The 24,824-nt window shown below is 38.0% G+C and overlaps 1 protein-coding gene and 1 pseudogene across 1 annotated transcript in view; one reads left to right on the top strand and one right to left on the bottom strand.

Moving 5' to 3' along the window:
• The window catches only part of MTO1 (mitochondrial tRNA translation optimization 1), a 31,654-nt gene extending 8,040 nt beyond the window's left edge, over positions 1–23,614 (top strand). Inside the window, 10 exon segments of the mRNA XM_008578896.1 lie at positions 6,882–7,171; positions 9,470–9,582; positions 9,684–9,874; positions 10,113–10,243; positions 10,873–11,077; positions 11,159–11,330; positions 17,954–18,072; positions 20,049–20,209; positions 22,740–22,832; positions 22,835–23,614. Of these exon segments, the coding sequence (XP_008577118.1) occupies positions 6,882–7,171; positions 9,470–9,582; positions 9,684–9,874; positions 10,113–10,243; positions 10,873–11,077; positions 11,159–11,330; positions 17,954–18,072; positions 20,049–20,209; positions 22,740–22,832; positions 22,835–22,912 (1,553 nt within the window). The 3' untranslated portion in view covers positions 22,913–23,614.
• LOC103595484 lies at positions 1,288–3,597 on the bottom strand (annotated as a pseudogene).
• Positions 23,615–24,824: the final 1,210 nt, after the last annotated feature.

The following is a 24,824-nucleotide window of genomic DNA, read 5'->3' as shown; positions in this document are numbered from 1 at the left end:
TAGGATTGCAGTTGAAGATGAAAACAGATTTAATATAACAGATAAGAGATACAGACTTTGCAGAGAAAGTGCAGTCTAGCTCCAGAGACTAAATAGGGCCTGCACCAAGTTTTACACAAAAGTAAAAAATGCGCACTTAAAGTTTAGTACAGAGCACATGCTGGCTCAAGAAAGTAAGCAGCCACCTGATAAAAGTAAGTTTGATACAAAAAGAAAGAAATACACACTCCACAGGCAGAGTGTGGGCCGGCCCCAGAGAAAGTGAGCAACCACTCTGCCTTCTGCCAGGATTCAGCTTTTATAGTTTCACTAACTAATATATATTCAGGCTATGTAATGAATATTCAACTAAGGGGTTGGTTCCCAGCTATGGAACATAGTCTTGCACATGCTCAGTTGGTCTCCTTTTAGGGCGTGTCCATTGGTCAAATTCTATCACATGCACTAGATACATTCAAGAATATTCTGTGCTCTTTAGCACCTCAAGTGGAAGATCATTCAAAGGACAAACTCTTTTCCACTGACCATGCTGGGTCCCTGGGGTCATATAAGCCTGTATAAATTCCTTTTACTGAGCATGCTGAGGTTTGCATAAGTCCGCCCCTTGTGTTCTAAATCTCTCCATGTTGGTGCTGAAAATAGGTCCAATAAGCAACAGTAACTCTCCTTTAGGGGAGGGCCTAGAGGAGGGGCCTAAGACCTTGGGGAGTGGCTTGAAGCCCAGAGGTGTGTTCTCAAACCCCAACCCATGGAAACTAAGCACCTCCTCTCTCACTTGCATATCTAAAAATGTATTCTTCCTTTCAGACTTGGCTAACTTGGGGGATGAGTATAGAACTCTAAGCTAAATGTCTTTCCTTCAGAATTTTGAGTCTTGCTCCACTATCTTCTAGCTTCCAGTTTTGCTATTGAGGAGCTCAATGCTATGTATATATATTGTTTCAATGTTATATTGATTTAAGTTTTTTTTTTCTCTCAGAAACCTTTTTTTGGGTGGGCAGGGTGGCTGCTGGTAGGGGTATCTGAACCCCCTTGACCTTGCTATTATCAGCACCGTGCTTTCCCAAGTGAGCTACCTAGCCACCCCATCTTTCTGGGAGCTTTAGGATTACCATTTTATTTTATTTATTTATTTATTTGGCTAGCCGCTATGGGGAACCCAACCCTTGACCTTGGTGTTATAACACTGCACTTTAACCAAATGAGCTAACTGGCTGGCCCTATTTTATTTATTTATTTTTAAAGCGTATGTTAGCAAGCATTTAATGAACCTGCCATGATGTGGCTTCAAGCCACCAGGATACAGACCCCCCCGCCACACTACACATACCCTTAATCTTCTCCTTAGCTCTTCTGCTGAAGAATTTGCGTTCACAATGACAGTGTGCTTTGGATCTCTCCTTTCCACAGAACTTTGTAGTAGCCCCAAAATACATCAGTGATTAGAGCTGCTCCAGTCTTGTTTTGGGCAGAATTTACCCATCTAGTCACTGACCAAGGTCAACAATTTATCAAGATTGACAGGCAGACGATCTGGTTCCTCTATAAGTGGTAATGCCTCATACCAACTTCCCCAGAGTAACTGGGTGATACTTGTCGAAGTTGATACTGTGGTGATGCGTGCCACCAGCATTACCCTGGCCTCCCCATGCTTCCCGTGCTTGCTGATGTGGCTGTGGCTCACATGGCCCTGAAGTTTACAGGTCTTTTTGGGTCTGGAGGGCTTGGCAGCGGTAGAAATGAAAGTGGTGTTCTGAAATTTTAAAGTGGTGGGTATTGCTGTAGGTTTTCTTCATTGTGGCGAGGGAACTCAGTGTTCTTTTTCCATCTAGAAATCTGTGTCTTTGTTTTTTGGGATATTTTCTTCAGTTATTTTTCTATGCTCTCTGCAACGACTATTCTATCCTGGATTGGTCCTCTAAGTTTCTTTCTTTCTTTTTTTTTTTTTTTGGCAGCTGGCCAACACCAGGATCTGAATCCTTGACCTTGGTGTTACAGGTGGTGCTCTAACTGATTGAGCTAACTGGCCAGCCTCTTTTTTCTATTTTACTTTTTATCTTTTTGCCATAGTTTCTTGGGAGATTTTCTCAACTTTATTGTTTAAATTCTAATGAATTTTTTAAAATGTATTATGCTTTTCATTTGTAAGCAGTCTTTTTTCTGATTGTTTCTTTTTTCAGCATCTTGTTCTTTGTGAATCTCATACCTTCTCTAATCTGTATAAGGATTTTAATTATAGATTTTTGAAGGTTCCTTCTGATCTATATATTGTCTCTAGATTTCTTTATTCTTTTTGATTGTTTGCACTGCTCTCTTTCATGTACACAGCTTTCTTCAAACGTCTAGGAAACTTTGGTTTTTCAGATTTTTAAGTGAGGCACTACAACATCGATTGGAAGATTTTTTTGTGTGCAGTTAATTTTATTGCCTGGCCAGCTAAAGTGATTAAAAATTGAACTGGCCTTTTTGTTGGGGAAATCCCAAATGTTGATGTCTGTCAATCCTCAGAAGAATCAGTCTTTTGCGCAGGGGAATAATATGGCTGCCTACTAGCATTCTGGGAACAAATGGGGCTGTACTGGGGAATATTGTCTTTTAAAACAGCTATTTTAATTCCTCAGTTTTCATTTTAATTTTTTTTTTTTTTTTAAAAAGATGTGGCCTTGGTGTTATCAGCACCGCACTCTACCGAGTGAGCCACAGGACGGCCCTTCATTTTAATTTTTATTGTACTTTTATTAATTTTCTTGAATGAGAAATACATACACATGGTAAACAAGTTAAAGGGTACAAAAGCATGCAGAGTAAAAAAAGTAGTCTCTCTCTTTCACCTTGTCCCCCAGCCAGCCAGTTTTCCTCTCAAGAGCATTCACTGTCACTAGTTTCTTTTTTATTTTTGTTTTTATTTATTTATTTTTTTAAAAAGATGACCAGTAAGGGAATCTTAACCCTTGACTTGGTGTTGTCAGCACCACGCTCACCCAGTGAGCAAACCGGCCATCCCTATATGGGATCCAAACCCGTGGCCTTGGTGTTATCAGCACCGCACTCTCCCGAGTGAGCCACAGGCAGGCCCCACTGTCACTAGTTTCTTGTGTGGTCTTTCTATCTGTGCGTATATACATATTGTCATGCATATGTATACAGAGTTTTAGTTTTTTTCAGAGAGTAGTAGCATAGTAGACACTGTTCTGTACAGTTTTTTTACCCCTTAATCTGTGTTTTCTTTGCTTTTGGAGGGTATGTTTCTTTTTTTAAAGTTTGTGGTTTTGTTACCTTAATAACTGTGGGTTTTATATAATATGCTTAAACTTCTCTTTCTTCAGTTAATGTTTACTGACTTCCCTCTATGAACAATTACTAAATTAGTCTTATTTTTCTTTCTTCTCCAGATATGATTATATTATTTGTATTAGTGTGGACCTATATTCCTTTAAATTATGTATACTTCTGTTACTTAATTTAATATCTTTAAGTGCTATTTTTGACCCTGTCGAAATTTTTCTTTCTTTTTCGGTCTACATTTTATAGGCACAACAATACAAATTTTTTATTGTGGTAGAATATACATAACATAAAATTTACTGTTTTAGCCATTTTTAGGTGTATAATTCAGTGCCATTAAGTACATTCACAATGTTGTGCAACCATCACCACTATCCATCTCGAGAACTTTCTCATCCTTCCAAACTGGAATTCTGTACCCATAAACAGTAACTCCCAATTACCCAAAGAATAAATCTCCATTTTCCTATAAGGTAGATCAGTCTGGAGTCCAAACCTTAATATGTAGATTTCAACTGTTTTCTTTCATTTTCAGCTCTGAGCTTCATTCCTACATTCCTTGGTTCTCATTCTGAGTTCTCCAATTTCTTAGCCATCACAGGGCAATTTAATTCATTCACATTGGTATCTTTTCTTCAAATACTTGAGTTATGGCTTTTTCTCTTCTGCTAGGTCAGTTACGATTCTTCTAATTACTTTCTGTCTTTCAAAAATATATTGATGGCTGACTGCCCCAAAAAAACAAAAACAAAAAAAAATTGAAATTTCTTATCTTTTGACAAGTTCTTTCCCATTATTTGTCCTTTTTGTTTTATACCTTTTTTATTGCTTTATTTAATTATCTTGGAGTTTCAGGAGGGAGAAGAAATCCTGTGAGGTCATCTGCCACATTTATCCAGAAATCTAAAATTATTTAATTTTAATTTTAATTTTAATTTATTTTTAATTTTTTTGTTTATTTTTTAAAAATTTTTATTGAATCATAATTTAATTATACATATTTTAGGGGTTCAACATTGACATATGTTTATCAGATCAATATTACTAGCATATATTTTGTTACAAATTGTATTTATTCTTTATGCCCCTTGTCCAATCTCTCCCCATCTGCCTCTCCCTCCCCCCTCCCCCGTCTAATTACCTTAGATTTCTTCTCTCCTTCTGAAAGAATAATGGTTACTCTGTTGATTTGTTGCCTAGATGGTCTATCTAATGCTGAGAGGTGTGTTCAGGTCCCCCAATATTATCGTAGAACAGATGCTTCCTCTTTCACTCTGGAATGGGCTTTGGGGAGAGAGACATCCTCTTCTTTTCTTTGGTCTCTGCTGGTGACTATCCTTGTGTCAGTGCACTCCAGTGGCTGGCTGACCACCTGCATGGTGGTTGTGGTGTGTAGCCGCTTTCACAGCAGCCGTGGTTATTGTGGTGGCTATGGTGGGCCACTCACATGGAGGTGATGTTTTTGACATGCTCCTTGGCACTGGCTGTGTGCCTGTCTATGGGCGGGGGTCCGGTCCTCATCTTCATGCCTTGGGTCCCAGGCAGGCCCGGAAGGACTGGTGGTGTGCCTGGTTGTTGGGGGGGAGGGTCTTGTCCCCGGATCCATGCCTCAGGTCCCTGGGCAGGCCCTGAGGTGCAGACATTGTGCCTGGGCAGGAACTAAATTTTTGTCCTTTGCTTACTTCTAAAGTGGGGGAACTTCCTTAGGGGACCAGTACTTGCACTCTGTGGTTGAGCTGAATCACTGCTTTGTTGCTGCTTCCCTAGGGAAGGCTTTTGTGCAGCTCAGGTTATAATGGTAGACTTTATAGGTACTTCTGGCTCTCTAGAGACCCAGTGCACCTGGGTTGTGTAGAAACTCTGATCTGGGACTGAGTCTTTTCATCAAACTGCACCCCATGCAATTCTGTATTCCTTACCAGTCTCCCCTGAGTGGTCCTATGCTGATTGGGGGCCAGATCAGCTGTCCTTGCTGTGCCCCAGTGTTCCCCTGATGGGCCTGTTTCCACCACTGCTCGTGCTGCAAACACTTCCCGTGGGATGGGCCATGTGCCAGTCCCTTGTGATGACTCACCTGCCTCTGAGTGGCTCCCTTTTTCCAGTTGTTGTGGCTCCTTGCTCCTATGTGGGTCCATGGGAACCACATTAGTGGTCTTGCTGGTCTGGGGGCCACCAAGGCACTCTTCTCCCCTGCCACCTCCAAGCAACTCCATCCAAAGGGCACAGCTGTGGCTTTTGCCAGCTCCTGCTCTGTGCACTTAGCAGCTCCAGCCTTAAAGTGGCCATGGCACAAAACGGTCGGAGTGGTTTTTTCTTTCTCTCATCGTGGCTTCTCCTGCCTTCATGAACTCTGTCAGTCTCTCCTCCTCTTCCCCTGAGCTCTAGCAGCCCCAGCTTGGCTGTTGTTGCTTTTTTATAAAAAAAAGTGGTTGTTTTGTGGGAAAGAGTGATGCTGGGGACCGTCTATTCTGCCATCTTGACCGGAAGCCCCTAAAATTATTTAATTTTTAAAATGAACTGAGACTAACTTCTCAGTGCCAATACAATTTTAGAAACATTTTGTATTAGTTCAGTTCTGTTGCTTATAACAACATACTTGGAATTGGGTGATTTATAAATAAAAATGAAATTTATTGCTTACAGTTTCTGAGGCTAGGAAGTCCAAGTCCATCTGATGGTGGCAACAGTGACCCAGGGGTCTCACATTGTAAGAATGGTAGAAGCAGAGAGAACAGAGAAAAGGAAAGATTCTCCTCTCCTTTTAAAGCCCTTAGAACCACACTCTTGACCACAGTTTTTAATACATTCACTATGGCATGTTCCTACAATTTAATCACTTCTTCAAAGCTCCACCTTTTAATTACCATAATAGGATTTCCCATCCTCTTAACAGTCACAGTGGTGACCAAGTTTCTAATACATAAAACTTAGGGGACACAATTCAAGCTTCAGTGAGTTTTGGGGGGAAATAATTTAATCCACTACCCATATGAATTGGTGATAACTCACTGTGTACTCCCTACCAGATTTCTTGGATTCTTGAGATGGATAACATATAGCCTTCTTACTATTTTAAATTCTTTCTCTGGGGCAGGGGAAATAGGGAGGTATTGGCCAAAGGGTACAAATTTTAAGTTATACGATGAATAAACTCTAGTGATCTAATGTACAGCATGATAACTATAGTTAATAATATATCGTATACTTGAAATTTGCTAAAGGAGTAGATCTTTGTGTGTGTGTGTATGAGTGTGTGTTTTCTCTTTTGAAGGGAGTAGATCATAAGTGTTCTCACCACACACCTAAAAAATGCTAACTGTAAGATGATGGGTATGTTAATTACTTGATTATGGAAATCATCACACAAGGTATACTTAAATTAAAGCAGCATGTTGTATACCTCACATATATACAGTTTGTTATTTGTTAATCATCCCTCAATAAACCTCAAAAAAAACAAATATTAAAAAAATTTTTTTCTCAAGTTTCTAAAGACTGAAAGTTCTTCTGTAGGTCTAATGTAATATAGTCACATTTCATTTTGATTTGTGCTAACAATTAGAAAATGGTTTTGCTCTTTTTTTCCTGTCATTTAGTGGATGGAAGCACTATATATGCACAGAGTGTGATTCTGACTACTGGGACATTTCTGAGAGGCATGGTTGTAATTGGATTGGAGATACATCCAGCAGGACGTTTAGGGGACCAGCCTTCTATAGGGTTGGCTCAGACTCTGGAGAAATTGGGGTTTGTGGTGGGAAGGTTGAAGACTGGGACTCCGCCTCGAATTGCCAAGGAGTCTGTTAACTTCAGCATTCTAAACAAGCAGACACCAGATAATCCATCCATACCCTTCAGCTTTATCAATGAAACAGTGTGGATTAAGGTAAGAAAACATATGAAAAGCTGGCTTTATAGCTGATATTGGCTATTCACAGCAAGAGGTAGCCTAACCTTTTTTTGTTTTTCTTTTTTGGGTTGCAATTCCCTTTTTTTTTTCCGAAAGATGACTGGTAAGGGGATCTTAACCCTTAGCTTGGTGTTCTCAGCACCATGCTCAGCCAGTGAGCTAACCGGCCATCCCTATATAGGATCCAAACCCATGGCCTTGGTGTTATCAGTACCGCACTCTCCCGAGTGAGCCACGGGTCAGCCCTTGCAGTTCACTTTATATCACTATTGTATACAGTACAAAGAAGTGATCTTTAAAATGATTAGCTAACTTGGCTAGTTAGGTGTTTCCTCATAAATTCTTAAATTTCATTATTTCTATAACTTTACCTATTTTGTAAGTTAAACTTTTTGAAACAATTTCAGACTTACAGAAAAGTTGCAAGACTATTACAACAAACTCCTATAAACCCTTGAAAGTCACCCATTGTGAATATTTATCTCCATATATCGATAGACATATATGTATATTTAATGTATAAGACAGTAATATACACATTTATTCTTATTCTTTTTTTCTGGAGCGTTTGAAAGTAAGTTGCAGACATCATGAGCCTTTAGATCTAAATACCTCAACCTGTATTTCAATAAGTACAAGAATATCCTCTTATATAACCTCAGTACAATGATGAAATTTGGAAAATTTAATGTCGATACAATGCTGTTGTCTAATATAAAGTCCATAGTCAGATTTTGCTAATTGTCCCAATATTGTCCAAAACAACCTTTTTTTTTTTTTTTTTTTTAAGATGACCAGTAGGGCCAGCCCATGGCTCACTTGGGAGAGCATGGTGCTGACAACACCAAGTCAAAGGTTAAGATCCCCTTACCCGGTCATCTTTTAGATAGATAGATAGATTAGATAGATAGATTAGATAGATAGGTAGATAGATAGATTAGATAGATAGATTTAAAAAAAAAAGATGACCGGGTAAGGGGATCTTAACCCTTGACCTGGTGTTGTCAGCACCACGCTCTCCCAACTGAGCAACCGGCCATCCCTATATAGGGATCCGAACCTGTGGCCTTGGTGTTATCAGCACCACACTCTCCCAAGTGAGCCACAGGCTGGCCCTCAAAACAACCTTTTTTCCCCAGTCTATTATCATGTATTGTGTTTGTCATTTCTCTTTGATCTCTTTAATCTGGAACAGTTCCTCAGTCTTTTGTGATATTGCCATTTTTCATTTTTGCCTTCTTTTTTTTTTTGGATGACTGGGTGGTTCCGGGATCCAAACCCTTCACTGTGGTGTTATAATACTACACTCTAACTGAGTGAGCTAAACAGCCAGCCCCAATGATACTGACATTTTTGAAGAGTATAGGCCACTTTTGCCTACATTTTGAGTTTTTAAAGAAAATGTATATTTTGTGTTTAGAACTGAGGATTAATAATTTTAATAATTGATGGTCCTAGCTTCTGGTAAGTGTTATCCTGGTGAGTGGCTCCAAATACTATTCTGTTACTTTGAACAAGTCAATTTTTACTTTGGTAAAATGCAAATTATTATACTTTCTTCGTGTGTATATTTTTTAACTTTTATTGTATAATTTTGGGTTAACACAAAATAGGAAAATCGTATAATGAATCCATGTGTCCATCACTGAGCTTCAACAAATAATATTTTGGCATTCTTGTACCGTCTTTCCTTCTCAGCAATTTCTTCTTGATGGGTTTTCAAGCAAAGAACCCAGTCATCACATCATTTCACTTATAAATACTTTGGTATATGCCTTTAATAGATAAGAACTTTTTAAAAACAACCACAACACCATTGTCACACCCAACAAAACATAATTTAAACATCATCTTATATTCAATTTTCTCTAATTGTTTCAAAAATGTTTTCTATAGTTGTTTTATTTGAACCAGGAACCAAATAAGGTTCACACATTGCATTGGATGATATGTTTTGTAACAGTTCCCCCCCTCCCACACACAAACTTTTTAAACATTTTGTATATGGTGGAAATGGAGTTATTTGTTTTCTAGAACTTCCAATATTCTAGATTTGTCTGATTGTATCCCTCTGGTACCCTGAACACGTAAACTGGTAGTTAGGTTCAGTTTTTGGATTGTTTATTTATTTTTGGCAAGAATATTTCATAAGTAGTACTGGATATTATGAATAGATATCTATAAAAGTAAGTACATAGTGTGTGGAATTTATTTGAATAAAAAGAAAACTATTAAGGAAGCAAAACAGCATTGTATCTGGTTACTGTTTTTTAGCCAGAAGATCAGCTGCCTTGTTACTTGACTTACACCAACCCTAGAGTAGATGAGATTGTTCTTGAGAATCTTCACCTTAATAGTCATGTTAAGGAAACTACAAGAGGACCCCGGTAAGGACAAAACATCATTGCTTAGTTACTTTAAGAAGTGATGTCAATCCTCTTTTGTTTGCCTTAGTTTTTTTTTTTTTTATTTCCATCTCCTATTCTAGATACTGTCCCTCCATTGAGTCAAAGGTTTTGCGTTTTCCAAACCGTATACATCAGGTTTGGTTGGAACCTGAAGGAATGGATTCTGACCTTATCTACCCCCAAGGGTTATCTGTGACGCTACCAGCTGAGTTACAAGAGAAAATGATCACATGCATCAGAGGCTTGGAGAAAGCTAAAATAGTACAGCCAGGTAAATACAGTCATAGCTGCCCTTCAGTGTAGGTTTAGCATTGCTTTAGCAATCACTGAGGAGGTCTTAGCTACAGTCATTGTAGCCTTGAGACTTAGAAGATGAAGTGCAACATCTGTACATTTAAAATCATCTTTATTTTTGAAGGACATTTAATGGTAATCTTTGCATCTCTACCTCGAGGCGAAAAATCCAGCTCTGTTTTTTACTTATTTTATGCCATTTATTCATTGGTCAGGCTATGGTGTTCAGTATGATTACCTGGATCCCCGTCAGATCACTCCTTCCCTTGAGACTCATTTGGTTCAACGGCTCTTCTTTGCTGGACAGATAAATGGCACCACTGGTTATGAGGAAGCTGCAGCTCAAGTAAGAGGTGTTCAAATGTTACTGTAAACCAAAAGGGACTATTTAATTGGTGTTCCTCCTTTTAATGTCTGTTCCGTAACTACAGATCTTAGGTAATAGAAGACTGTTGCTGTTTCAGGGTATATGTAGATGACTATCATATATAATGGGATTTTTAAAAATTGTGACTTTATTACTTGTGACTTTATTACTCTTTTCTGAGCTCCTAGATCTGATATTGTACTATGATTAGATTTATTGTATTGCTTCTGAGCTTTAAAAAAAAAAATTACTTCTCTTAACATCACTATTTAAAATTATCATGTTATTATTCCTTTTAAGTGGGAAATTATGTTACTTTTATTTGTAAGTGGGAAAAGACTAGAAAAGCCTCCCAGGTGGGTTTTTTAAAAAGATTAGCCCCCAGGCTTATCAGATATTTCAGAAAACGATGAATCATAGCATGCTAAAGTGGTACATTACCAATATTCTGTTTCTGAATGTGAATCACATTTTGTACTTATTAAATCCCTTATAGGCAGTGCCTGCTTTCTTCCTGTCGCATGCTGTTCTCTCCAGTTAGTGTTCTGAATAGGTTAGCTATTTGTTTCCTTCATAATGGCCATTTAAACATTTCGGTCCTCTTGTAGGGTGTGATAGCTGGAATCAACGCCAGTCTTCGGGTCAGTGGCAAGCCTCCCTTTGTCATTAGCCGAACAGAAGGCTATATAGGAGTCTTGATTGATGACCTCACCACACTGGGCACCAACGAACCATACCGCATGTTTACCAGCCGAGTGGAGTTCCGATTGTCACTGCGCCCTGATAATGCCGACAGCCGGCTCACATTCCGAGGTAACTCTTCACTGAGTCCTGCAACCTGATTTATGCTTCTTTAAAACCTGTCTCATTATGTTCTGTCTCTCCCTTCCCTAGGGTATAAGGAAGCTGGTTGTGTGTCCCAACAACGATATGAAAGAGCTTCTTGGATGAAGTCTTCTTTAGAAGAAGGCATTTCTGTGTTGAAATCCATTGAGTTTTCCAGCTCTAAATGGAAAATGTTAATCCCAGAGGTTTCTATAAGTATGAATAGAAGTCTGCCTGTCAGGTATGCACTTTTAGTATAGGCCTTTCTCACTCAATACAGGGAGAGACATTACCTATAGGCCCCCTTCCTACACATTTTAAATGAATGTGGCTTTCTTTTGGATTCTTTTCAAAATCCTTTAGATGAAATTCATCTGTTCACTCAGTGTTATATATGATTCTTTTGTTGTTGTTGTTCTTTTTGAGAGCGGCTGCACCGTGCTCAGCCAGTGAGCGCTGTGAGTGAACCGGTCATCCCTATATAGGATCTGAACCCGTGGCGGGAGTGCTACTGCGCTCCCAGCGCTGCACTCTCCAGAGTGCGCCACGGGCTCGGCCCTATATATGATTCTAAATTATTATTTTTATTTTGTATATAATTTCTCTGTAGCTCCCATTGAGTTCTTTTGGCTTTCCTAAGATTTAGAGTAGAGGGCCCAAACTAAGAAATATAGTTATCTGCTTTCTTTTCTAGACTTGGAGCAGTTGAGGTGGTCTCAGCTTGTCCATGAGTTATAGCAAGGAAACCTGTTCGATAAAACAAAACAATGTCATTCATTCTTTGGACTTACTTGAAGAGTCTCTTGCTGCATTTTAGGGGGTTTTTTGTCCTTATTTTAATTATTCTATTTCTTTTTTAATTTTTAATTTTTTTATTGAAACGTAATTGATTATATATATTTGTGGGGAACAGAGTTGAATATCAATACCTGTGTGCAATATGTGATGCTGAAATCAGGATAATTAGTATATTCATCATTACAAAATGTAATCATTCTTTGTGTCCATTAACCAATTTCTCACTAATTCCCCCTCCCCATCATCATCATTCTATTTATATGGCTCTGAGTCTAAAGGACATTAATATAGAGCATTTTTCCTTCAAAGATATGTTCCTAAGGACCTGCATAATTCAAAACCTATATATTTCACCACTGATTTTTCCCGCTTGAAAAAAATTTAAACTAATTAGGGTAGGAGAGGATGCCCAGAGGGCATAATCTGCAATCTTTGTAGCTTAAAATCACTTTATGCACATTATGGTGGCATTGATCTTGCAGCTATCTCCAGTATATTTTTCCCCTTTTTAAGCCCCCATTTTCCTTATGATACTTTTTGTTGACTTAGAAGTATACCCATTTTAATAATTGTAATAGTAAGTACTAAAGAACCAGCATAGTGCTCACCCAAATGAGAGGATCTCATTCACAAAATGGTCGCCTGGTTCATAAATAAGGATGGTGTATGTCTTAGTCTGTTTGGGCTGCTGTAACGAAATACCTTAGGCTGGGTAATTTATAAACAAAAGAAATTTATTGCTCACAGTTCTGGAGGCTGGAAGTCCAAGATCAAGGCACCAATAGATTCAGTGACTGGTGAGGGCTTGCTCTTTGTTTCAAGATGGCACCTTCTTGCTGTGTCCTTACATGGCAGAAAGGGCAAATAAATTCCCTCAAGCCTCTTTTATAAGGGCACTAATCCCATTCATGAAGGCAAAGCTCTTATGACCTAATCACCTCCTAAAAGCCCCATCTCTTAATACTATTACATTGGATATGAGGTTCCAACATATGAATTTTGGGGGGACAGCAACATTCAGACCATAGAAGTGGATTTATGTTTACACCAGCCAAGTGGCATTGGGAAATGGTAGTAGTGTGAACAGTTTACAGTTTACTCAGCTTTTAGCTGTTTGTTCCTTTGTTTCAGTTTAGGAGGGTTCACATTATTTCAAAATTTGGATGAAGAATTTATAACACTATGCTTTGTTTTTTATAAAATATTGTACTATTTCAAGTTTATAAGTGGAACTTGCATTGAATGTGACTAATGTGTAATTAGTTAATACTGAGAGTGGGGGAAGTGATCATTTTCAACACAGTTTTAAGATGCTAATTGATGAATAAAAATGTGAAAAGAAGGCTATCACCTTTATCTTTTTACCAAACTAATCCCATGAGTAACGATTTTGTTTAGGTGATTTTTTAAAAAGTAATTTGGCTAAAGATTTCCTTTTAAATTCATGTATTTTTCCTTTCAGGAGAAAACAATCTACATATTTGTTTTCAGGAGAATATTTGCAGTCTAGCATTCAGCCTTTCTAAATGAACTCACTTTATCAATGCTTAGATATATAAATCTAAAAAAACAGAAAACTTGGTCAGAATACATTTATTGCATTTACTGCATGTATGCCAGCCATTGACAAGTTGAACCAGACTTTGAACAGGCATTTTAACAGAAGAGATACACAAATGCATGCATGCACATACACACATTTTCTGTCAGGATTACAGGGAGACACACAGATGTGGTAAGTAGCTTAGAGATTCTCTCCTAGGTTCTGTTGTATGTAGTATGCTAATTTTTCCTTTCTATGCCAAAGCTCTGTACTCTGCTTATGCTTGATTCAGAGTAAGTCTTCAAGTTTGGACTTGATAACAGCTCAAAGCCTTTTAAACAAATTATTTAAAAACTAAAAAAATTTTTTAAAGTTAGGTGGTCAAAGTCTTTGCCTTGAGGTTGCAGTCTTGCTAGATTCCAAGATAACTTTTTGGGGGGGGTTAGTCGTTAGGAGGTGTGTTCTAGTATATTCTACAATTTCTGAAAGGACAACCATTTCCCTTTTGGAGATTAGAATTACATGGTTGCATTTTAGCTTATTTGATGAGTCCTCTATAATGGATTGACCTAATTCATGTACTAGAGTACAACAAACTGATCAGTTACTTGTGGTGAGAGATTTCTGGACTTTCTTAGAGCAGGCCATCTGAAGAAGAGATAAGGAGTCAAGCATCTGCAAAGGGTGGTAATGCATGATTATGATAATAGAATGAGCTGTCAGTATGGTTGCCTAGGAGGCCTGAGAAGACTAAGGAGCTTGGCTGGGCACTACTAACATTTTGTTGACTTGCTAACTAATTGGTTTTGGGTAGACAGAATTCATCAAAAAGATAATGTAGGCTGGCCGGTTAAGCTCAGTTGGCTAGAGCATAGTGTTGATAACAGCAAGGTCCAGGATTCAATCCCTGTGGCCAGCTAGCTCCCAAAACAAACAAACAAAAACAATCTATTAAAAGAGGGAAAGATGTTTAAGTTAGTAAATAGAAATAAAATTAATTAAGGGCTGGCCTGTGGCTCACTCAGGAGAGTTCTGTGCCGATAACACCAAGGCCACGGGTTCGGATCCTATTTAGGGATGGCCAGTTAGCTCACTGGCTGAGCGTGGTGCTGACAACACCAAGCCAAGGGTTAAGATCCCCTTACTGGTCATCTTTAAAAATAAATAAATAAAATAAAATTAATTAAGGCAGTAAATGCAGGGAATCTGTACAGGTCAGTGAGGTCTGTGGAAACGAAATGAGAAAGAACAGAATATTTTGCAATCTTGGGACCACAGGAATGAGAAGGGCAGTATCAGAGCTCAACCAAGTAGAATCAAGGTCTCAGCAAAGATGGAATTATTGTGCACTGCTCTTAGTTGCCCTGGTAATAACCGTTTTTTTTTAATTGTGTTAAAAAATATATACAAAGGGCCGGCCCAGTGGCACACTGCTACAGTGTGCCACTTTGGGAGCACGGCGGCGCTCCTGCTGAGGGTTCGGATCCCACATACAGACCGGTTCCCGCTCACTGGCTGAGCGAGGTGCGGGGGCAACACCGAGGGTTGCGATCCCGTTGCCGGTCCCGGTCCAGTACAGGCGCGACACTGAGGGTTGCAGTCCGTTGCCGGACACGAAAAAAGACAAAAAGGAAAAAAAATATATATATACAAAATTTACCATCTTAACCATTTTTAAATGTATAGTTCAGTAGTGTTAAGTGTATTCACATTGTTGTGAAATAGATCTCCAGGACTTTTTCATCTTGCAAACCTCAAATTAAAACTCTAAACATTAAATACTAACTCCTACTTCCTCCCTTTCCCCAGCCCCTGGTAATTACCATTCTACTTTCTGTGAATTTGACTTTAGATACCTCATAAGTGGAATCATACAGTGTTTGTCTTTTTGCAACTGCTTTATTTCACTTAGCATAACATCCTTAAGGTTCATCTGTGATATAGCATGTGACAGGATTTTCTTCCTTTTTAAGGCTAAATGATATTCCACTGTGTTTATATTTATCCGTTCATTTGTTGATGGATGCTTGGGTTGCTTCCATCTTTTGACTATTGTGAGTAATGCTGCTGTGTACATGGGAGTACAAATATCTCTTTGAAACCCTGCTTTCAGTTCTGTTGGATGTATACCCAGAAGTGGAATTGCAGCATCATATTGTAGTTCTATTTTTAATTTTTGATGAACCTCCATATTGTTTTCCATAGTGGTTGCATCATTTTACAATCCCACTAACAGTGCACGAGGGTTGCAGTTTCTCCAAATCCTCACCAACACTTATCATTTTGTTTTTTTGATAGTAGCCATCCTGATGGGTGTAAGGTGATTCATTGTGGTTTTGATTTCATTTTTCTGATTATGAGTGCTGTTGACACCTTTTCATATGGTTGTTAGCCATCTTTTCATATCCTTGTCCATTATATTTGCAGAAATGTCTATTCAAGTCTTTTGCCCATTTTTTAATCGGGTTGGTTTTTTATATTGTTCAGTTATAGGAGTTCTTTTTATATTTTGGATATTAACCCCTTACCAGATACATGATTTGCACTATTTTCTTCCATTCCATAGGTTGCCTTTACACTCTGTTCACTGTGTCCTTTGATGCACACATTTTTTAAAAAAGTTTGATGTAGGGGCTGGCCCATGGCTCACTTGGGAGAGTGTGGGGCTGATAACTCCAAGGCCATGGGTTTGGATCCATGTATAGGGATGGCCGGTTAGCTCACTTGGGAGAGCGTGGTGCTGACAACACCAAGTCAAGGGTTAAGATCCCCTTACTGGTCACCTTTTTTAAAAAATAAAAAGTTTGACGTAGTCCCATTTGTCTATTTTTGCTTTTGTTGCCTGTGCTTTTGGTGTCATAACCAAGAAATCATTGCTAAATCCAATGTCATGAAGATTTTCTGTATGTTTTCTTCTAGGAATTGTATAGTTTTGGGTCTTATATTTAGGTCTTTAATTCATTTTGTGTTAATTTTTGTATATTTTGTAAGGTAGGGGTCCAACTTCATTCTTTTGCAATGTGGACATCCAATTTTCTCAGCATCATTTGTTGAAGAGACTGTCCTTTTACCATTGAGTGGTTTGGGCACACTTGTCAAGATCATTTAATCATATATGGAAGGGTTCATTTCTGGATTCTCTGTTCTATTTCATTGGTCTGTATGTATCTTTATGCCAGTACCATGCTGTTTTTGATTACTGTAGCTTTGTAATTTATTTTAAATCAGGAAGTGTGATTCATCCAACTCTGTTCTTTTTTCAAAATTGTTTTGGCTATTTGGGGTCCCTTGAGATTCCATGTGAATTTTAGGATGAAATTTTCTATTTCTGCAAAAAATGCCATGGCTATAACCTTTTAAATGAGTTATAATGAAAACCACATGTAAATGATGTAAATAATAATTAAGAGAGCGATAAATGGCCTAGTTAGCTGCACTTTAAGGGAGAGTCTGGGGTTGAGCTGGGGGTGGGGGTGGGTGGTATGGTATCAAGAGGAAAAACCTAAGATCAGTATAAAAAGGATTAAACTGGTCAAAGGAGCACCAACACTTATGAAGATTAAAGGTACCTAAAGTTTTTCAGTAGTTTGATCTCAACAAATACCAGTGAATCGAGTTATTAGAAATCTCACCTGTCTACCTATAGCATTAATACTTAGGCATGTTCTTTTGGTGACCTACGTAAGTCATCTGAGTATTTTAGCAATGATCCCCATTAGCTGCATACTATTTGTTGCTCTCCTCTCCCCTTGCTTTGGCCCAGGAAGCTGTAGCCCATTCAGAGTGGGTAACAGAAGCAGAACTGAGAATAATTCTCAAAAGTTCACATGTGGTGAAAAACGAAATGGAGATTATATCAAGTTAGAGGGCTGGCCAGTTAGCTCACTTGGTTAGAGTGTGGTGCTGATAACACCAAAGTCAAGGGTCAGATCCCCTTACTGGCCAGCCACCAAAAAAAAAAAAAAGGAAAAATAAATTAGGAGAAAATATCAGACTGGAAGAATACTATGAGCCTGCATATCATTTTTATCACTTTGTTTTGCAAAGACTTAAAACATGCTCACGACAGTCTCTTGTTCTTCCTTAGGAGTTTTATAAAAGAAAGCAGGAGACTTCCTTAGTGGTTCCCAGCATGCAAAAGGATGATTCATTCACACAACACTAGGAGTTAATATGGCTTAGATGTGAAGCACATTCCCTATTCTTAGGAACTCAATGAAACTCTTGTTATCAGAGGATATTCTCTCCTTACACAAAAGGGAGGAGAAATGGATTGTAGCCATGCCACCCTTACCGACAACTTAATTCTCATGACAGGGAGTTGGAGAGAGTCAAATATTAAATCTTATTGAGGTCCTACCGTTTTACAGATGCTGCTGCATTTGCTCACTGTACTTGTAAAGAACTAAGAGTATCTTTTGGTATTATTTATTCTGAGATTTGGTATTATTCAAAAAAATCTTGTTCTTAATCTGCCTTTTATGATATGGATCCTTATGTTAATGAAACTTGTGCATTTGCAGAGCTCTGGATGTTCTGAAGTATCAGGAAGTTGACATGGAGTTACTAGCCAAGGCTGTTCCAGAGCCCTTGATGAAGTATACTAACTGTAGAGAGCTAGCTAAAAGACTGAAAATAGAAGGTAAACAATCTTTTTTTACTTAAGATCCCTGTATACTCTCTTTTCCATTTGTTTGGTTTTTTTTTTTCCTTTTTGTCTTTTTTTCATGTCCGGCCACGGATCGCAACCCTCAGTGCTGCACCCGCACCTCGCTCAGCCAGTGAGCGGGAACCGGTCTGTATGTGGGATCCGAACCCTCGGCGGGAGCGCCACTGCGCTCCCAAGCGGCGCACTGTAGCAGTGCGCCACCGGGCCAGCCCTCTCTTTTCCGTTTGTGAAAATTATGAATGGACAGCAGATTCATGAAGACCCTATGCCAAGAGGAGCCATTATTACCACAGGATAAGCATAGTGGTAGGCTCAGGTTCCACCTCATACCCACTAGATGAGAATCTGCATTTTAACATGATTCTCAGGTGATTTGTGTGCACATTTCAAGTTTGAGGAGTGCTACATAAAGCCCTCTGTTAAAAAAAAAACTAACTTATTTTTTTACCTTGAGCTTCCATTTTACATGCTCCCAACCTAATGTTCTAATAATGAAAAAACATAAAACTATCTTTGGCTTTGACAATATATTGGAACAGTCTAGCATTGGCAAATATTTATTTTGTATCAGGCAAAGAAATCCAGAATCTTTATTTTAATACAAGTCATTTTTTCCTGGGGTAGAAAATTATATAGTAAAAAAGGCAGGGAACAGGGTGATACGGAGAAAAGGATAGGAAAAGTTGGATGATGGTGTGCTCTTCAAACAGGAAGACTTTAAGCTCCTTGGGGACTGGCCAGGGTGGTGATAATAGTGTGTTCCTCCTAGCAGTGGTGTTTTCTTTCAGTTCCACAGAGGTTTATCACCTTGCTATGCTTTGGCTATACATGTAGCACATGACTCAAGTACTACCTACCATCCTATCACACAAGTTTTCAAAAGTCTAGCAACAAAAGGAAACTCACCAGAAACTCTAGAATTGTTCTTCTAAATGATCAAACAATAGTAATATATGTATTAATGTACTAGAAGTAATATTGACCTTTTATTTCACCATCATGATTTCTCTGTTAAATAAAAATTACCAATTAAACATTTAGGGCTGTTAGCACATGGAAAAGGTGATTAAGTTATATATTTTAAACTTGGTTTCAATTTTACTCTATTCAATGAATCACCGGGTTCAGGTTAGAATAATCCAGAACCGTTATCATTAACTTGTTTATGGGAAACCCTGACTTCAGCCATGGAGTAGCTTGTTCTTTAAAGATTGTGGCATGTATCCAAAAAACTTAAAAATTAAAAAAAAGACTCTAGGGCCGGCCCATGGCTCACTTGGGAGAGTGTGATGCTGATAACACCAAGACCACAGGTTCAGTTCCCTATATAGGGATGGCCGGTTAGCTCACTTAGGATAGCGTGGTGCTGACAACACCAAGTCAAGGGTTAAGATCTTCTTACTGGTCATCCTTTTAAAAAATAAGATAAAATAAATTAAAAATAAAAAAAGTACTCTAGTGTCTATCCATGGCTTAAAAGAAACCACACTGAATTAAAATATAACACATATCAGTGATTTTCAAATTGATACTTGAATTCCCCCACCATTAGACAAATTTCTTGAGAGTAGAAATCAATTTCAGATTCTTCTTTGTTATCTCTCTTGTTTTGCTATATATATTTGTTCCAACCAAGATTTGCACTGACAGGGAAATCAAAAATTTTTTTTACTTTGATTTTTCCAGGTATTTGAAATGAAAAGGACATGCATTAAACTACCACACAGAATGTTATAGTTAGTGTGAAAGATACTTACCTGATTTTAGTCTCAGTTTCCTCTTCTGCCAAAGGAAACACCCACCTCACCTGTCTCATGATGTTGACATGAGTGTTGAATGAGATGATGCATGTAAATAATAGCTCTTTGGAAATTGTAAAAGGCTATATACAAATGTAAGTTGTTAGTATAATCTGGGTATCATAACATAATTCTAATTTTGTTCACCAGCCACTTATGAATCAGTAGTGTTCCATCAGCTACAAGAAATCAGGGAAGTTCAGCAAGATGAAGCCCTCCAATTGCCAAAAGACTTAGATTATTTGACTATCAGGGATGTGTCCTTGTCTGATGAAGTTCGAGAGAAACTCCATTTCAGTCGCCCACAGACGGTAAGAAAACAGGCAGTAGAATAAGGACAAATTATAAAGAGCCCGTGCTTTAATTTTTTAAACCTGGTCCATATATAACTAATGTTTTATTTAATCATAAGAAACTTAACTTCATATTTTCCTATATCTCTGTGTATGATAGATGTTGGAATGTCTCTGTGAGAGATTATAAAGCTTTGTCTAAATAATTTGCTGGAATAACCTGGAGTCAAAAATTGGTTTGACTGTAATCCCAACTGTGTGCTAAACCATCAGTGCAAACTAGTATATATGCAGAGCTAGAAAAAAACCACACTAGGTGAAAATATAACACATATTAGGAGTTTCTAAACCACTACTTGCATTCCTTTCTAGAGGTTCCATAATGTTGCCTTGGGAGCTAATGTAAGGAAGAGCTCCCCCACCCCGTGCATCAGCCTAATGTGTATGTGTGTGTACGTGGGCGCACACACACGTGTACATTTGTATTTGCAAACAAAAACCCTTTGTTATATGGTATATAGTATCGGGCTTCTAATAAATGTTTAGAGACTGATAGGCTATATTTATTGATGCACATTTTTCCATATTTTAACATGTCTAAAATTAGGTTGTATCTTAAAAGTTGATGGTATATCATGGTTTAATGGGCAGTATTTTTTTTTTTTTTTGACAAAGGATGACCTGTAAGGGGAAGGGGATCTTAACCCTTGACTTCGTGTTGTCAGCACCACACTCTCCCAAGTGAGCTGACCAGCCATCCCTATATAGGGATCCGAACCCATGGCCTTGGTGTTATTAGCACCACACTCTCCCAAGTGAGCCGTGGGCCGGCCCTGGCAGTATTTTTTTTAGTAGTGGTTCGTAAGATAAAGGGGCATTTTACAAAAACATAGTCTGTAAAAAAAATATATTTGAAAACCTATTTTTAATCCAGTATAACATGGTATTCTTAGCAATCATGGAAACCAGGCAAATAGGCCTTAAATTTTATTATTCTGTCCCCTCCTATTGATTTTAGGTTATATTTTTATGGATAATCATAGGCAGCACTGCCCAACACAATAGCCACTAGCCAAATGTGGCCATTTACATTAATTAATATTTTATTGAATTTAAAATTCAGCTCTTTAGTCTTACTAGCCACATTTCAAATGTCTAGTAGCTACATGTAACTAGTGGCTACCATATTGGACAGCACATTATCACAGTGCAAATGTTTTTTCCCCCCCAAATCTATTTATTTATTTATTTATGTTTTGGGGTTTTTTAATTGGTTATGAATATTCATGGGGTACAAAGCAAATTGTCACCATTTGTGCCTAAGATGTGATGGCCAGATCCATACTAGCAGCATGTCTATTACCACAAATTGTGATTATACTCCGTGTCTCCCACCCAATTATCACCTCAGTAATCCCCAACTTCCCTCCCCATCCCCCTTTCCCCATTCCACTTTGTATCCCTAGGTATGTTCTCTCCCTCTGCAAGTCCAACACACCACTGTGGTCTTTCTTTCCTTTCTTCTTTAGCTCTTAGCTCTCACTTATGAGAGAGTATATACAGTATTTATCCCTCTGTGCTTTGCTTATTTCACGCAACATAAGTTTCTCCAAGCTCATCCATGTTGTTGCAAATGGGAGTATTTCATTCTTTTTTATGGCAGAGTAGTATTCCATCGTGTATATATACCATATGTTCCTTACCCAATCGTCCATTGATGGACATTTAGGTTGTTTCCATATCTTGGCTATTGTGAACAGAGCTGCGATGCACATGGGAGTGTAGGTATCCCTTCAACATGATGATTTCCATTCCTTTGGGTATATACCCAGAAGTGGGATTGCTGGATCATATGGAGGATCTATCTGTAGTTGTCTGAGAAACCTCCATACTGTTTTCCATAGCAGTTGTTCTAATTTACAGTCCCACCAACAGTGTAGAAGAGTTCCCTTCTCTCCACATCCTCACCAGCATTAGAAAATTTCAACAACAAAAAGACAAAATTTCCATCATCATAGAAAGTTCAGCTGGACAGCACTGGTCATAAGGAGTTCACAACCCCTTAGCCACAATTTCAAAATACAAAAAACTCTGACAAAAGTTTGCCACAGACTCATTTCGTAGCAAAACTGACCTCAATTGACTTGGGACTATTTGGTCTTTATACCACTTAGAGTGAATATCCATACATTTCACTGTAAAAATACACTGCAGAAATGTTAATGGGATTAACATTGTGGGTTGCTGCCCCACACATCACTGAGGATGTTACATTATGTACAGTATATACACCTAATTTCAAAAACATGTGACCTCAGATTTCAAATAAGGGACTATGGGCCTATGTTTGAAGAAAAGAATTTTATTACAATTTTTCTTAGTTTAATGGAAAAAGTAGGTACTCAAACATCTACTTTACAAGGTTGTTTTGAAGATAAGAATTATGAAAATATTTTTATAAACTACATTACATGGGTTGTATTTAGGAGGAAAATAAATGTGATTTGACATAGCTCATTTATGTTTCTCTTGTGGTTTTAATGCTTAGATTGGGGCTGCTAGTCGTATACCTGGCGTGACACCTGCTGCCATCATCAATCTGCTCAGATTTGTGAAGACCACTCAGCAAAGACCACCATTTGGGCAATGAATGAACTGCCCAAAATTGATCAATACTTATGTGATACAAACTTCGAGAGAGTTGTAGCTTTCAATTCATAGAAGACTTTTAAAGAGTATGTGAATAATTTAATCAATATTAGAGATAAGAACTATTTAGCACCTGTTAAAATAGCTTTAATAGGTTATTGTGGGTTTGTCATTAATTCATGAAGAGGACATAGATTATAATTAGATATTTTTGTTGTAAGCAATTTATACTCTTTCTCTCAGGAGCTCTAACACAGAGAACTCACTCATATAACTTTATGTAATGTTCATCAAAGAGAGATATAGTAAACCTAAAAGTAAGCCTGAAAAAAAATCTCAATTTGCAGATTTGCCTAAAGACTTTGCCCATTAAGTGTACCAGTTTAAAAGTCTTTGAAAGTTAGTAATCTTATGCCTGGTTATACTAGGTTAGGAAGCAATACCTAAGCCCTCAAATTCTTAGGCCTAAGAGCTGGCTGGTTAGCTCAGTTGGTTAGAGCATGGTGTTGTAACACCAAAGTCAAGGGTTTGGATCTCCATACCCACCAGCTGCGGAAAAGAAGGAAAAAAGAATTCTCAGACCTAAAAATGTGAGACCATAGAAAATCATGCACAGTCATTCAGCTAATTTCCTATATTGGAATGTAGTATGTAGCGGGAAAGTTGACTTCTAAGATGTCTGTACTTATTCAGGAAATTCTCACCAATAATTTTTTTGAAAATTAATGAGAGGAGGGCTAGCCAGTTAGCTCAGTTGGTTAGAGCATGGTGTTAATAACACCAGGGTCAAGGGTTTGGATTCCCATACTCACCAGCTGCCAAAAAAAAAAAAAAAGAAAGAAAGAAAGAAAGAAAAAGAAAATTAATGAATTAATGAAATCCCTATAAAATAGAAAGATTGGAAATTACTATTGTTTCTTATCATCCACAATGTGGAATCTTATTTGGTAACCTGGTTAAGGGAGAATAAAGTAGTTACTTTATATCATATAATAAAGATATTTTCTTATGAAACTGTCTTGGTCATGATTTCTTAACACTGAAGAAAGATCCATAGTAACTAGTAAGTAGTGTTGCCCTGTTTTTAAGTCAGAATTGACAGAAAAACCAGAATAGTGCTGGTACCCCTCTTCCTCTCTAGTACTTCAATGGTACGTGGTCACTAGGGTTGCAGTGGGATGACCAGCCCTTTGGCTGGCTCCTCAGATACCTCCACATTTCTGGATAGACTCGGAGATAAATACAGCCAAATGGGCCAGAGGGCCCTGCTTGTGCCTGGCTTGCTAACCCAGATCTCTGATGTCAATCTAGGGAGAAGCTCATGTGTCAGTTTCAGCCCAAAGCAGGTACTTAGGAGAGTTTCAAGGGCCCCTAAGTCACTTTGACTACAAATCCTTAGGTTAAGCCTGATTATGGGTGAGAGGCAATCAATTATCTTGTTGCTATAACTGCATATAACCACCTGGACGTAGCTCAATTTTCATGGATTTGTTTCATCTAATTTTAGTCTTTCCAGAAAGCAGTCAGATCAGTAACAAGTAAAAGGTATTTGTAATGCTGGATCATTTAGCAATAATGAATTCTTTTTAATACTTGATTTAGTAATTTCAAAAGGTAAGTAACTTTTCCTTTAGTCATTGTAGCTATTCCTGGGCAAAATTCTTACTGCAGAGACAATATTAATTATAATACCATATTGTTTATATATTTATAAAAGAAGGTATTTTGTGCTACCTGTTTAGCCCAAGAAGGGAAATCACTGTTTTTAATTTTTTTTTTTTTCTGATTAAATATAGGAGTAAAAGCAACAAATGGGGTGCCCATTGAATGGAATATAACAAGAATTTATTTTGAGGGAACAGAAAGTTCCTAAATGCTTTGGGAGGTTTTGACAGCTACAATTTGGGCCTAATGACTACACATATAACTTTAGGTTTGTAATACTATTCCACTACAATAGTAACTTTCTCACTGAAAAATGTTT

This window comes from Galeopterus variegatus, unplaced genomic scaffold (genome assembly GCF_000696425.1).
Source record: "Galeopterus variegatus unplaced genomic scaffold, G_variegatus-3.0.2 Scaffold1779, whole genome shotgun sequence".
NCBI lineage: Eukaryota > Metazoa > Chordata > Mammalia > Dermoptera > Cynocephalidae > Galeopterus > Galeopterus variegatus.
This window is presented reverse-complemented; position numbering and strand designations above follow the sequence as displayed.